The sequence below is a fragment of the Benincasa hispida genome, chromosome 6 (assembly GCF_027475165.1).
Source record: "Benincasa hispida cultivar pf3 chromosome 6, pf3_genome.v1.1, whole genome shotgun sequence".
In the NCBI taxonomy this organism is placed as follows: Eukaryota; Viridiplantae; Streptophyta; class Magnoliopsida; order Cucurbitales; family Cucurbitaceae; genus Benincasa; species Benincasa hispida.
In genome coordinates this window covers 9,599,605-9,612,221 of record NC_143483.1, presented here as the reverse complement: position 1 = coordinate 9,612,221, position 12,617 = coordinate 9,599,605, and the positions used below count along the sequence as shown (strand labels likewise).

General features: G+C 36.8%; 1 protein-coding gene across 3 annotated transcripts; it reads right to left on the bottom strand.

Moving 5' to 3' along the window:
- Positions 1-1,215: 1,215 nt before the first annotated feature.
- On the bottom strand, positions 1,216-4,688 carry LOC120080202 (RNA-binding (RRM/RBD/RNP motifs) family protein). Of its 3 annotated transcripts, none has more exons than XM_039034776.2 (5): positions 4,327-4,688; positions 3,499-3,667; positions 2,983-3,058; positions 2,126-2,239; positions 1,216-1,973 (listed from the first exon to the last, which is right to left on the bottom strand). In XM_039034776.2, exons 2-5 carry the CDS (start codon positions 3,612-3,614, stop codon positions 1,515-1,517), a joined length of 765 nt encoding a protein of 254 aa, XP_038890704.1. In that variant the 5' UTR covers positions 3,615-3,667; positions 4,327-4,688; the 3' UTR covers positions 1,216-1,514. The 3 variants fall into 3 exon arrangements, with proteins under 3 accessions (XP_038890704.1, XP_038890706.1, XP_038890705.1); XM_039034778.2 differs by having other exon boundaries at positions 3,499-3,643; positions 4,327-4,606; XM_039034777.2 differs by lacking the exon at positions 4,327-4,688 and having other exon boundaries at positions 3,499-3,760.
- Positions 4,689-12,617: the final 7,929 nt, after the last annotated feature.

Here is a 12,617-nt window from a genome sequence, read left to right as displayed (position 1 = left end):
CATTTTTCATGAGTGCGATGATTAGGGGTGTTTATAGGTTGGGTTAAAAGACTTTTTAGATCTAATTCAATTATTCGGGTTGTAAATTTATTCAACCCAAATAACCCTTATTAAAAAATGAACCAAACCACCATGAAATATTTGAGCTGGTTCGGGTTAATCAGATTGTTTATTTAAAATTTTGTTATAAAAAAAAAAGCAAAACGTAAATATGTAAAAATCTAATTTAATTATTTTTATATATTGAATTAAGATTAACTACTCAATTTCAATTTATATAGTAAAAAGTTTCTTTCAAAAGTGCAAAGAAACTACTTTTAAGAGTTGTTAAAGAATAAATTATTCAAAAAATATTGAAATTAAATAAAATTAAATCAATATATGTATAAATAATTGTGTTATAAGTAACAAATTTTTTTTTTTTAAAGGTAATAATGAATTCAGGTTGATTCGAGTTGATTTGGATTTTATATTAAGTGAACCCATGAACCAACTCAACCTATAAAATTTTTATTTATTTGAACCCAACCCAACCCAAATTAGTTGATAACCCAACCCAAACTGCACGAGTTGGATTGTTGAACACCCCTAGTGATGATTGTGCGATGCATAGAGATAGATGCTTCTTAAGATGCACATAAGTATTGCTTGACTAAATTTGAAGGACAAAAAAGATATCGAAGCTCGTTATTAAGCCCTACAGCAAGAAAAATCGATTGAACTTTTCTTTAAAGTCTTTGTTAATAAGTTTAGTTTTAAATTAGACTTATAATTTATCTTTAATACAATAAGAATTGAGAGATATCTGAATCGCAACCTCTCCTGGTCATGTCAGTTGCGATATGCTCGCAGACAATAAACTCATAATTAAGTATATCTATTTTTACTATGTAACATGCTTTACACATTTTTTAATACAAATTTGGTAGGAGGATTTGCAATTCTAACCTAATATATATATATATATAAATTACTATTGATCTAGGTTGCACTTCTGACATGCAATATGCTTTAACTCGACCCAACATTATCACCAACCATCAAATGACACTTCCAACATTAAAATTTCTTTTTTTTTTTCCCCCAAATGAATGAAGGCTTTTAAAATCAAATAATCAATTTTCTTAAGCAAACTAACATATTATGAATTTTTCGATTTAATCTTATAAGTGATAGCATGATTTTTTTGGTAAAAGAACTACATTCCCCAATAAGTAACTCAACTCTCCATAATCCATTAGCTTAAGTGTGACATATATACATAGTTTTAACTACTATTATTTCTCAATTTAACGTGATATAAAACAGAGAACAAATCGTTCAAATGTTCAACGCTGTATCTACCATATTTACCCAAACAAGTTTATAGAGAGTTGTGATAATTACTTATATATAATCATACCAAAATGCACATCAAGATTCTGATTTTGAGTATATTTATATTTTTCATGATGGCGTTAAAGAATGAAAGTTATTTTTGTTGGTTTGATTGGAAGTTTTTGTTTTCTTTTCTCTTATTTACTGTTATTATTACCTACTTCAGCTGCAGCCTTAGCAGCACGGCTCAACATATCCGAAACCCAAAGCGCACCCTTCGCAAAGTAGCTGCTGTTTATTACAGCATTACCTGCTGCCATTGCGGCTTTCCCTGTCACTGTCACCGCCACCACAGCCGCTGTTCCAGTTACTGCTGCAGCGGATCTGGTGATATCGGAAACGTGAAACTTCTCGTCGATGTACTTAACGGTTTCCATGCCAGCATGAATTGTCTCGGTGAGTCCAATCCTGTTGCTAAGCTCATAAACTTTTGCTGCTGCTGTAGCTGAGACTTGACAAGAGTCATCAAAAGCTTTAGCCTTTACAAGTGCATCTTTGGTTAAAACATATCCCTTTGATAGCATTGTTTTCACTACTTGTTGAGCCATAGTTACAGCCTCCCCTGGTGTGTGAACAGAATGCATTATTTCTGTCACCTGATTTTCATAAAGAGAAACTTAGAGAGATCAATTCAAAATATTGTGTACAAGCCAGAAGATTGACCCAGCAATATGTAGCGAGTAGGCTCAGGATGTGTTACGGCACGTTGATACCTTTAAAGAACGAGTACCTATGTATTTACACTTACCATTAAGCTTGTATTGTCGTTGGTTATATGTGAATGGCTGTTCCAAGTATCTGATTCATCTATGTATGTTCCCCACCGCGATATGAACACACATTGATCAAGGATTTCAGCCCCCTGGAACATCAAAATCAGTAAATGAACTGCAATACAAAAGCTTACAAGAGATATTTGAAGATAACTAATTTTGTTGGTTACGCCGTACGCATAGGCACTTGTTTCGAGAGAACACATAATGTTCAATTTTCTTCTAAAAAGGTGAAATGTGGATTCAGAGTTCAACCCAAGCCCCTAAGATGTAAGGATGGACCACCTCAAACTTAGAAAGATTTATTTGATATCATTAAAAGATGAACTGAATCATAAGAGTTACAAGAACAAATATCGATTAGTCATGGCTCATGGGAATGCTTGAAACTACATATGAAAAGTGATTCAAATGATTTTCCCTCTAATTCCAGCAAATTTAAGTAATTGCATATTGAGTAAGTTGGAGAAAATCAAACATGTTGAAAAATAAAGAAACAAAGAGGAACGTAGAAAACTTTCTTTAAAAGCAAGAAATTTATAGACTCCGAAAATGAAATTGTAACATCCCGAGCCTAGGATTCAAACCATTTCTTGATTAGTGCACATCATCCTTCTACAAAGGCCACCTCCTCCTCATCCGCTCACCCTAAAGAGTGTATTTGTGTGATCACGTACATCATCGATGCACATGCAAGTGAGCAGAAACAAAAGGGAAGTACTGTACACAAATCTATGATAACGTAAGAAAGAAGAGAAGCTAGCTATTTCAAAATGAAGGAGCACAGAGGAATCTCAAGTCAACCAAAATCAAATAATCCTCAAGAACTTACACTAAGCAATATAGCAGTTTCCAAAGCAAAAGCATCTCGGAAGGTCACGTAAGCAGTACATGCATAATCGCCCGATCTGTTATTGCAAAAGAGAACATTTTCAAGTAGCTTGGTTTTACAGCTAATTGAAAACTGCAGCACTAAGAAAATTAATGTAGACTTCAGAGGTAGACTCATTATCAGCCCAGTTTACTTTCCTATCATTTCTGAAAAGTTCACTCTTCTTTTTACTACTAACCACAACAGCAATAATGAATAAGAAATTCAGATCTTGCAAGTTTATTCATTGATTATTGAAGCTTCAGTAAGTTCCTAGGTAAGATCTCATAATTCAGCATAAATCTATGACGTGACGGAGACGCCTCTTGTTGGAGTTGATGAAACTAAGACATTAGCATACTGATACAAATTGTTTCAAAGCTTTTGATTTGTGTGTGACAAGCTAATGGTAATAGGTTCACATATGATTATAAATCGTAACAAACCATCAAGCCAGGGGATTTATATTTTATTCACCTGAGGATTTCTACGTGCTCGACCGCGCCACAATGGGAGAAAAAATCATAAACATCATTCTCTGTGGCTTTAGGTGACAAGCTTGTAACTTCAGCAGTATAACCCTCACTGTACATTGTTTCACGCAGCTTTCTATGTGGAAAACCTTAATTGGAGCAAAATATAACCTCTGGAGTTTGATACCAAAAGAAAAAAGAAAAAAACAATCTTTCACCAGCTTGTTTAGAGAAAACTGAAACACCAACAAGCCCTAGACTTCATATTCATAAAAATCAGCCTTTTCTCTTTTCTTTTCAGAACCTTTTACCCCGAACAAAATGTTTCAACTTGGTATATCATGTCTCTGACAATCATAATAATAATTAATGGTCCAAAGTTATAATTTATCACTTGCAGGCTTATCCCAAAAGTGTTGCTTCTAGGTTAAGATAACTATATACAATTGTGAATTCTTTTATATCATTAAAAAACTAAGTCTCTATAGTAAGAGCAACGCAGCTGGTTAAAGGGAGAGAATATGAACATTGGGGAAAAGTGAAGAAAAAAGGAAAGAATGAGAGATTCCCAGAATTGTTGAGCAAAAAGGTATGAAGAAAAGGGGGAAATTACAAGCAAGAGCAAATCAATCACACAAAAAAGATAAAAAAAAAAAAAGTTTAAAGAAATTCCCAAAGTTAATCCACGACCCAGATCTTGAAATGGAAACCTAAAACAAACCCATTTGCCAAAACAATCAAAGAAAGAGATAACAACATAGAAATTGAAATGAAAGACATGAAAATTAAAAGAAAGGGTAAAAAGTTAATGGAAAGTTCTGTGATGGCGTACCTGTTTGAAGGTCAGAGAGAAGAAGAGGAGAGGGGGCCGAGCTGAAACCTGAAAATTAAGCCGACATTTTTTTGTCTTTGGTATCAGTTTGGTTGGTGATGGTAATGAAGTTTGTTTTGAAAGGAGCGTGTGAAGCACGAAGGATTTGGATCGGAGCGTGTGAGAGACTGTGATTAAAGAAGGTATGGATTTTGGAATGAAGTCATCTTCTTCTTTGGGAGTTTTCTGTTGGCAGAGAATCCCCGCATCATCAAATTCTGTAGCTTTAAGCTCGTGCTCTAGTGTAACAGAATACGGCACCGTTTTTGTAACTGATACTTCCAAATCCAAGACTTGGAATCAACCACTTTTTTACAACTCTCGGAAAATAATCGAACATTCGACCTCTAAATCTAGGAAGAAAAAGCGCTGAGCTAAACTTACTTTAATGACTGAGAATTAACTTAAATCCCTATTAATTTACAATCTAAAAAACCAACGATGATAGACGCGATACTTTTTTGGTATTTAGGTTTTGAATGTAGTTTTTATTTAATCTAAGGCAAAACTATGAAAGAATCAAGAGAACATGTGTCCCCTTGAATGATGAATTTTTTACATATATGTATGTTGTTTTTCCTTTAAAACTAATAAATTGTCTTTGTTTTAATGATAGTGTGGGGCATGGAAATCTGCCCCTTGGTCTCGGCTTCGACACCCGATGGCCTTAGTACTCCTTGCATCCCCTGCAACCTGACAACGTCATTCTTGAATTTCTTGAACTACTTCTAAGAGTGAAGACTATCCTCACAAACCTACATTGATCCTTTCAGCATGCTTTATTCTCATTCACACACTTCCTAGGAAAATTCACAAAAGGTCACCCAATGTAAAATTGGTCCAAGCTGAGCACACTCAACTATAAAGTTCATATGATTGAGTACTTTGCTGGTATAGGTAGTGACTTTCGATTTTTTAAAGTATTTTTTAATCATACTTTCATATTCTTAGGATCCCTCTTATTCAGATGGAATCTCAGTTTAATCATATACTGTTGGGTGAAAATTTATTTTTCAAAATAAGAGGGAATCAACCTTTGGTTTGAGAATCTCACATTGGAGAATTTTGAAAAGGAAGCCTCCATTTTGTACTCCAATCTTGAGCTATGGGTTTGGGCCCTAAGGGGTACCCATGTTTTGGAAGGAGTGAGGAGATAGACTAATGTGGGTTCGGTGGACGTCCCACACATGCACCACCACTGTCCGTCCGCTAATGGTCTTTCGTGCACGCATCTTCCAGCCGCCCTCGCACGTTCAGAGGCTGCCCGCTTCTCTCTCATGTGGTAGTTCCACTCTGAAGGCCTATAAAAGGTGTGGCCTTCAACAGTTTAAAAACACACAATTCACAATTCTTACACTTTCTTCCATCGCAGGCTCTCCTCTACTTACTTTCCTTTCCGTTTTCTAAGCATTCAGTCAGAAAAGGGTGTATGTTTCGGTCGGTAATGGTGCATTTTTTATCGGTTTTTCTTTTTTAGGTTGTTTTATCCTGGGGACGACGTGACAATACCCCTGACCTGCTTGCACATTTGGGCAGTGCCACGAAACGTCTTGAAGAGAGTGAGCTCCGCGACTCAGCCTATAATGAGCTTTTATTTTGCAGGTTCCGTTCTTTGCTCGACCGTCGTGACTTGACCGTTTGCTTCTATCTTGTTCATTATTTGAGGGTCTTGCCGTTGACAAAAATTTTAAGACGTCTTCTGCCACATCACTAATGGCCCTCATTAGCATTAACGACGTTATGACATCTGACCTCAACCGTCCATTCTGGTTCATTGAGCGAACTTCAAACGGTGGAAGCAAAAGATACTATTCTTTCTTACCGTCAAGAAAGCTACCGACACTTGTACTAGAGATAAGCCGATCGTCACTTTAGAAGAACCAACTGAACAATAGTTAAAAGAAGTTGTTGACTGAGAGAAGAAAGATTTACTATGTAATAACTCTATTTAGAATTGTTTGATTGATGATCTGTATGACAACTACAGCACAATGAAGACAACGAAGGAGGTCTGGGATGCCCTACAAAAGAAGTACGATACCAAAGAGGCCAGGTCGAAGAAATATGCTCTCAACCATTATCTCAAGTTTTAGATGACAGATGAAAAATCTATGAAGGCCCAATCCCATGAGCTGTAGAAGATAGCCCATGAGATAATTACTGAAGGTATGCTTCTAGATGAACAATTCCAAGTTGTTGTTATTATTGATAAACTGCCTTATTTGTGGAAGGATTTTAAGAACACTTTGAGGCATAAGATCAAGGAGTTCTCTTTGGAAAGTCTTATCACCCGGCTAAGGATTGAGGAGGAAGTCGAGAAGTAGGACCAGAGGGAGGAGGTGAACGGTGTACCTGGGAACCCGCCTCTACCGTGGTAAAACTTGACCGAAAATCAAAGAGGACAAAGAGGAAATGGCAGAACCGTGGCTCCAGCAACCGGAACCAAAAAAAAAAAAAATAGGAACCCTCTTAAGGAGAAACGGTACAGTTCCTCTGCTTTAATTGTAATAAACCTGGACACATGGTCAGAAACTATAAGACAAGCATCGTCCTGCTGGACAGGCGAACCTGATAGAAGAATCATTAGTTGCCATGATCACAGAAGTAAATGTGATCGATGGTTGTGAAGGGTGGTGGATAGATAATGGCCATACGCACCACGTCTATCACGACCTTAGTCTTTTTAAAACTTATACTGAAACTAAGGATATAAATATTCTGTTGGGGGCTCACCGCTCCATGAAAGTTGCTGAAACCGATGAGGTGGAACTAAATTTTACCTTTAGGAAGACCCTTATGTTGAAGGACGTCCTGCACACTTCAGAGATTATAAAGAATTTGGTCTCGGGCTATCTCCTCAATAAAGCCGGGTTTACTCAAACTATAGGGCCAGACTTATATACCCTTACCAAAAATAATGTATTCGTAGGGAAAGGGTATGCAATTTAGGGAATGTTCAAATTAAATTTAGACCTTAATAAAATGAAATCTTTTGTGTATATGCTATGTTCTATGACTGTTTGGCATGCTAGACTCTATCATGTGAATAAGACTTTAATTAATAACATGATTAGGTTGGAAATGATATCTAAGTTATCTACGAATGAATTTGATAACTGCGAGTATTGTAGTTAGGCTAAAATTACTAAAACTCTGCATAAATCTGTACTTAGGATTTTTGAACCTCTAGATTTAATTCATTTTGATTTATGTGAATTTGATGGCATCTTTGAGGATAGATTTTCTTTTAAATCAAGGAATAGTGGGGGCTCGGGATCCAATGGTCTAACCCAGTTAGAAATTCTACCTCTGCTGGGGATGATGCCCTAAACTCTCATGTCCTGTAGTTTATTTTGTACGAACGCTTGTGATGTAGAATATATGATATTTTCTTCACTACTTGTCTTTGAACATTGGATGTTTTATTTGCTTTACAACAAACTAATAAACTAAAATCCCTGGTTGTCATTCTGTAACTTAAGCATATATGTGGTGACATACAAGTGGATCATGTCTTAAGTGATAACCAAAATGGTTTGTAGTATATGGATATAGGAGGGAAATCTTATCCTGGTAACGTTACGGATGCAGCCCGCTTTGTAGAATAGTTACAAGTGTTATGATTTGCTATAGATGGTCTGATTCTAATCATTCACGTGGGGACATGCGAGCGAGGGCGTTCTATACAAAGATTTTGTATAAGACCCGACCACGAAGTGTTAACGTCTCGTTATATAACGCCATTCATGATAGAGACTTTACTTCACTAGGATGACCATAGGTAATAGGACCTCAATCCTCAGTGAGTTGGGAACTTCTGCCTTTGAGGGCGATTCTTTGATTTGCATGGGTGCGAATGGCTAATTCGCCGACTCAAACCTACCACTTTGGGGATTCGTCTGATTTGGAAGTTGGGAACTCAGCTACACAAGATAGAATTCACTCCTTCCCTAAAGCAGAGGTAAATAGATAGATTGCTCCATTAAGGGCTGATCCCAGGCTTGAATGATGTGGCGCCACACACCTTCTCATGGCCCGAGAAGTGTTCACACATAGTAGGACTATGTTGTATTGTTCATTAGAGGGATCAGTGGTACTTAAGAAGTTAGATGTAACTACAGGGGCAAAACGGTAAATTAGTCCAGCTGTACTTACAAGCATCTGTGAAGGGTTATCATACTATTGATTGATTATATCTGATGGACACAGAAATATATCTGTGGTAAGAAGAGTTCAACTATCAGTCTTTAGTGGAATGTCTGACAGTTAACGGATGGTGGATCTCGTGACTAAAGAGTTTAGTCAGCTATTCACATATCGTTAGAGTTTCGAGCTATAGGTCCATAAGGTTCTCTTGGTAGCTCAATGGATCCAAGTTGAGAATCAGTTTTTGGGTCAGAATGAAATGTTCAAATTAACAAGAGGGAGTTCGATTATATATGATATAATTAAACTGGTTAATTATATATGATATGATTGACTTTATGTATGAGATACATTAATTGAAGGAAAAAGGATATAAATTTGATTTATATCTAGTGGAGGAGAAAACACTATGGTTTATATGTGATATTAAATTATAGGTTAATGAATATAATATGATTATATTTATTATTATTAATTTGACAATTAAAGGATAATTGACCGTCGTTTTCTCCGTAACCGTGTGTTAGTGGGAGGTTCCAATCAATTTTCGTAACTGAAGAATAAAATGGAAATTATTTTCATTTTGGAAAGGTTCACGAAATTTGCTCATAAGTAGTGTGTTGCCTATCGTTTAGTAAACTGATAGGCTATACCCGGTAGCTCAAATTTACTACACGATCGCATACTCGCGCGTGCATCTTTCTAAACAATTGCCTACGTTTTACTAAACGATCGTCTAACGCTGAGCATTTACTAAACGATCGTATAGACCATCGCTGCCTTTTTTCCTACACGATCGTGTACTTCACCTAAACGATCAAACATTTTGTCTATACGATAAACTTTCCTTTCTCTCGCTTGCTTGATCGTTGTATACGATCTTCATTCCTCCTCCCCTCTACCAAATCCCAACAGAGCCCACTCTTTGGATTCTCACACCGAGAATACCGAGGGTTCCAAGTGGTGGTGTCGTCCCCATTCTTCTGTTCGTGTGGAGGTCGTTCCTGGTAGACGACCGGTGGTGTTGTTGAACGATAAATTGACATTCCAGTGACAGCGAGAGGATCAGTTCCTTGGAGAGAGTGAGTTTGGCTGTGAAGAAAATTTCTTCAACTAGTACGTATTTTTGTTCTCTTGTTAATTTTCTTCTAAGCATGCCGGTAATTTTGTAGTGCATATCTTTTTGTGTGAATGTAAATGTGGTAACTTTGTCACAATAAATTTGGAAAGATTTGCTTCTACTCAGAGGTACTCTTGTATAAGAGTTCCTTCAACCTCTACAGAGGAAACCTACCTAGAAACTATAAGAATCAAAAGAGCTAGTACCATCAAGGATTTCAGGGATGACTTCCTGACTTATAACGTAGAAGAAGACCCTAAAGATATAAAAGCTACCATGTCCTCAGTAGATGCCAACCTATGGTAAGAAGCCATAAATGATGAGATGGAATCACTTGAGTCAAATAGAACTTGGCACTTAGTAGATCTACCCCCAGGTTGCAAGGCAATAGGGTGCAAATGGATCTTAAGGAAGAAACTTAGACTTGATGGAATTGTTGACAAATTTAAAGCTAGGTTAGTGGAAAAGGGCTTTAGACAAAGAGGAAACGTAGATTTCTTTAACACCTTCTCCCCTGTCACTAGAATTACCTCAATCCCTGTCCTGTTTTCTCTTGTTACCCTTTATAATCTTGTAGTACATCAGATGGGTGTAAAGACCGCTTTCCTAAATGGTGAATTTGAAGAAGAGATTTATATGAAATAACCTGAAGGTTTTGTAGTCCATGGTCAAGAAAATAAGGTGTGTAAATTAGAGAAATCTCTCTATGGACTAAAACAAGCTCCTAAGCAATGACATGAAAAATTTGATGACCTTATCCTATCTAAAGGTTTCAAGGTTAATGAAAGTGACAAATGTATCTACTATAAGTTTGAAAATAATCTTTGCATTATCTTGTGTCTATATGTAGATGATTTGTTGTTCTTTGGGTCGAACTTACATGTCATAAATGATATGAAATCAATATTGAGTTCAAACTTCGACATGAAAGACTTAGGAGAAGCTAGTGTAATCTTAGACATAAAAGTGAATAGGTCTGAAAAGAGAATTTCTTTGGATCAATCTCACTATATAGAAAAGATTCTAAAGAAATATAATTACTTTGAATGTAAACTAGTCTGTACTCCTTATGACCCTAGTGTTAAATTGTTAAAAATATTGGTGACAATGTTAATCAATCTGAGCATGTGAGCATCATAGTTAGTTAAGTTGCTGACTGTATTAGGCCTGACATAGCTTATGTTGTAGGATATTTTGAGATTTACAAGCAAACCTAGTAAAGAGCATTGGAATGCTATAGAAAGGGTAATGAGGTACTTGAGGAAAACCCAAAACCTAGGATTATATTATCATAATTTTTCCGCTGTCTTGGAAGGGTTCAGCGATGCTGACTGGAACTCTCTTTTGGATGATTCAAAAGCTACAAGTGACTATATCTTTAATATAGTAGGCGGAGTTGTCTCTTGGAAGTCCAAGAAACAGACTATTTTAGCCCAATCTACGATGGAGTCAGAAATGATAGCACTAGCGACAGCTTGTGAAGAAGCAGGTTAGCTTAGAAGTCTGCTATCAGAGATTCCTTTATGGGAAAAGCCGGTACCAACTATATTGATCCATTACAATAGTACTGCAACAATCGCAAAAGTTCAGAACCGTTACTATAATGGAAAGAGACGACAAATACGTTGTAAACACAATATCATTAGAGAGTTTCTCACTACTGGTGCAGTTAGAGTGGATCATATACGAACTGATGAAAATTTGGCTGATCCTTTGAGAAAAGGACTGGCCAGAGAGAAGGTTCTCAGAACCTCATAAAGGATGGGACTCATGCCTATAAAAAGATGAATCACTGTGAGGAAAACCCAATCTGTAGACTAGAGATCCCAAGAAATAGGTTCAACATCTAATAACTGGTCACAAGTGATATATAGTGAATCATGCTAAACAAAACACAGAGTTTCATTCCTATGACTTAGAGTTTGAGCATGATATCCTGAAGCATAAGAAAGGTTGAACTCAGTTCTTAATGAGATCTATACTTGATGACAAGTAGGGTACCTAGCTACTAGAGTACTCTTGATAGACTCACCTATGTGAATGTGAAAGTGGGGCTGCTTCCTATGGAGTTTTTTTTAGGAAAACTCTTTAGAGCGTTCACTAAATCGGGATACACATGCTAGGCCTTAAAGCACGAGCTTTTGAACCACACCTTAATGACACTCTGTGTGAGATGCTGTTAGAGATAAATTTCAAAACCAAGTGTTACTCTAGTATATTATGAATCATTTACACTACGTAAAGGTTTAAGTCATAAGACACCTTTACTTATGCACAGTGTTGTATAGACTGAAACTACTCGATGAAAAACCTTTTTCTCTCTTCTATTTAAATTTTCAAGTGGGGGATTGTTGGGTGAAAATTTATTTTTCAAAATAAGAGGGAACCAACCTTTGGTTGGAGAATCCCACATTGAAGAATTTTGAAAAGAAAGCCTCCCTTTTGTACTCCAACCTTGGGCTATAGGTTTGGGCCCAGAGGGGTACCCATGTTTTGGAAGAAGTGAGAAGATAGACCAATGTCGATTCGATGGACATCCCACATGCGCGCTACTATCGGCGTCCATCAATTGGGTGTGGCGTGGCATGCGCGCGTGTGTGATTATTTTTCCTTAATAAAATTATTATTATTATTTATTTATCTCTTTTAATAAATAAAAACCAGGAAAAAAATTCCTAGTGGTTTTTCGCGTGCGCTTTTTTCAGCCCGCCCTCGCACGTTCAGAGGCTGCCCGCTTCTATCTCATACGGAGTTCCACTCTGAAGGCCTATACAAGGCGTGACCTTCAGTAGTTCAAAAACACACAATTCACCATTCACAATTCTTACACTTCCTTCCATCGCAGGTTCTCCTTTGCTTACTTTCTTTTTCGTTTTTCGAGCCTTCAGTCAGAAAGGGTGTGTGTTCTGGTCGGTAATGGTGCATTTTCGATCGATTTTTCTTTTTTGGGTTGTTTTATCCTGGGAAGACATGGTAGTATTCCTGA

Coding starts and splice junctions, on each gene's coding strand:
- LOC120080202 (XM_039034776.2), bottom strand. CDS start 3,614: ATGTACAGTGAGGGTTATACTGCTGAAGTTACAAGCTTGTCACCTAAA. Junction 3,059..3,498: donor GAGCACGTAGAAATCCTCAG/GTGAATAAAATA, acceptor TTGCAATAACAG/ATCGGGCGATTATGCATGTA. Junction 2,240..2,982: donor AAACTGCTATATTGCTTAGT/GTAAGTTCTTGA, acceptor TTGATGTTCCAG/GGGGCTGAAATCCTTGATCA.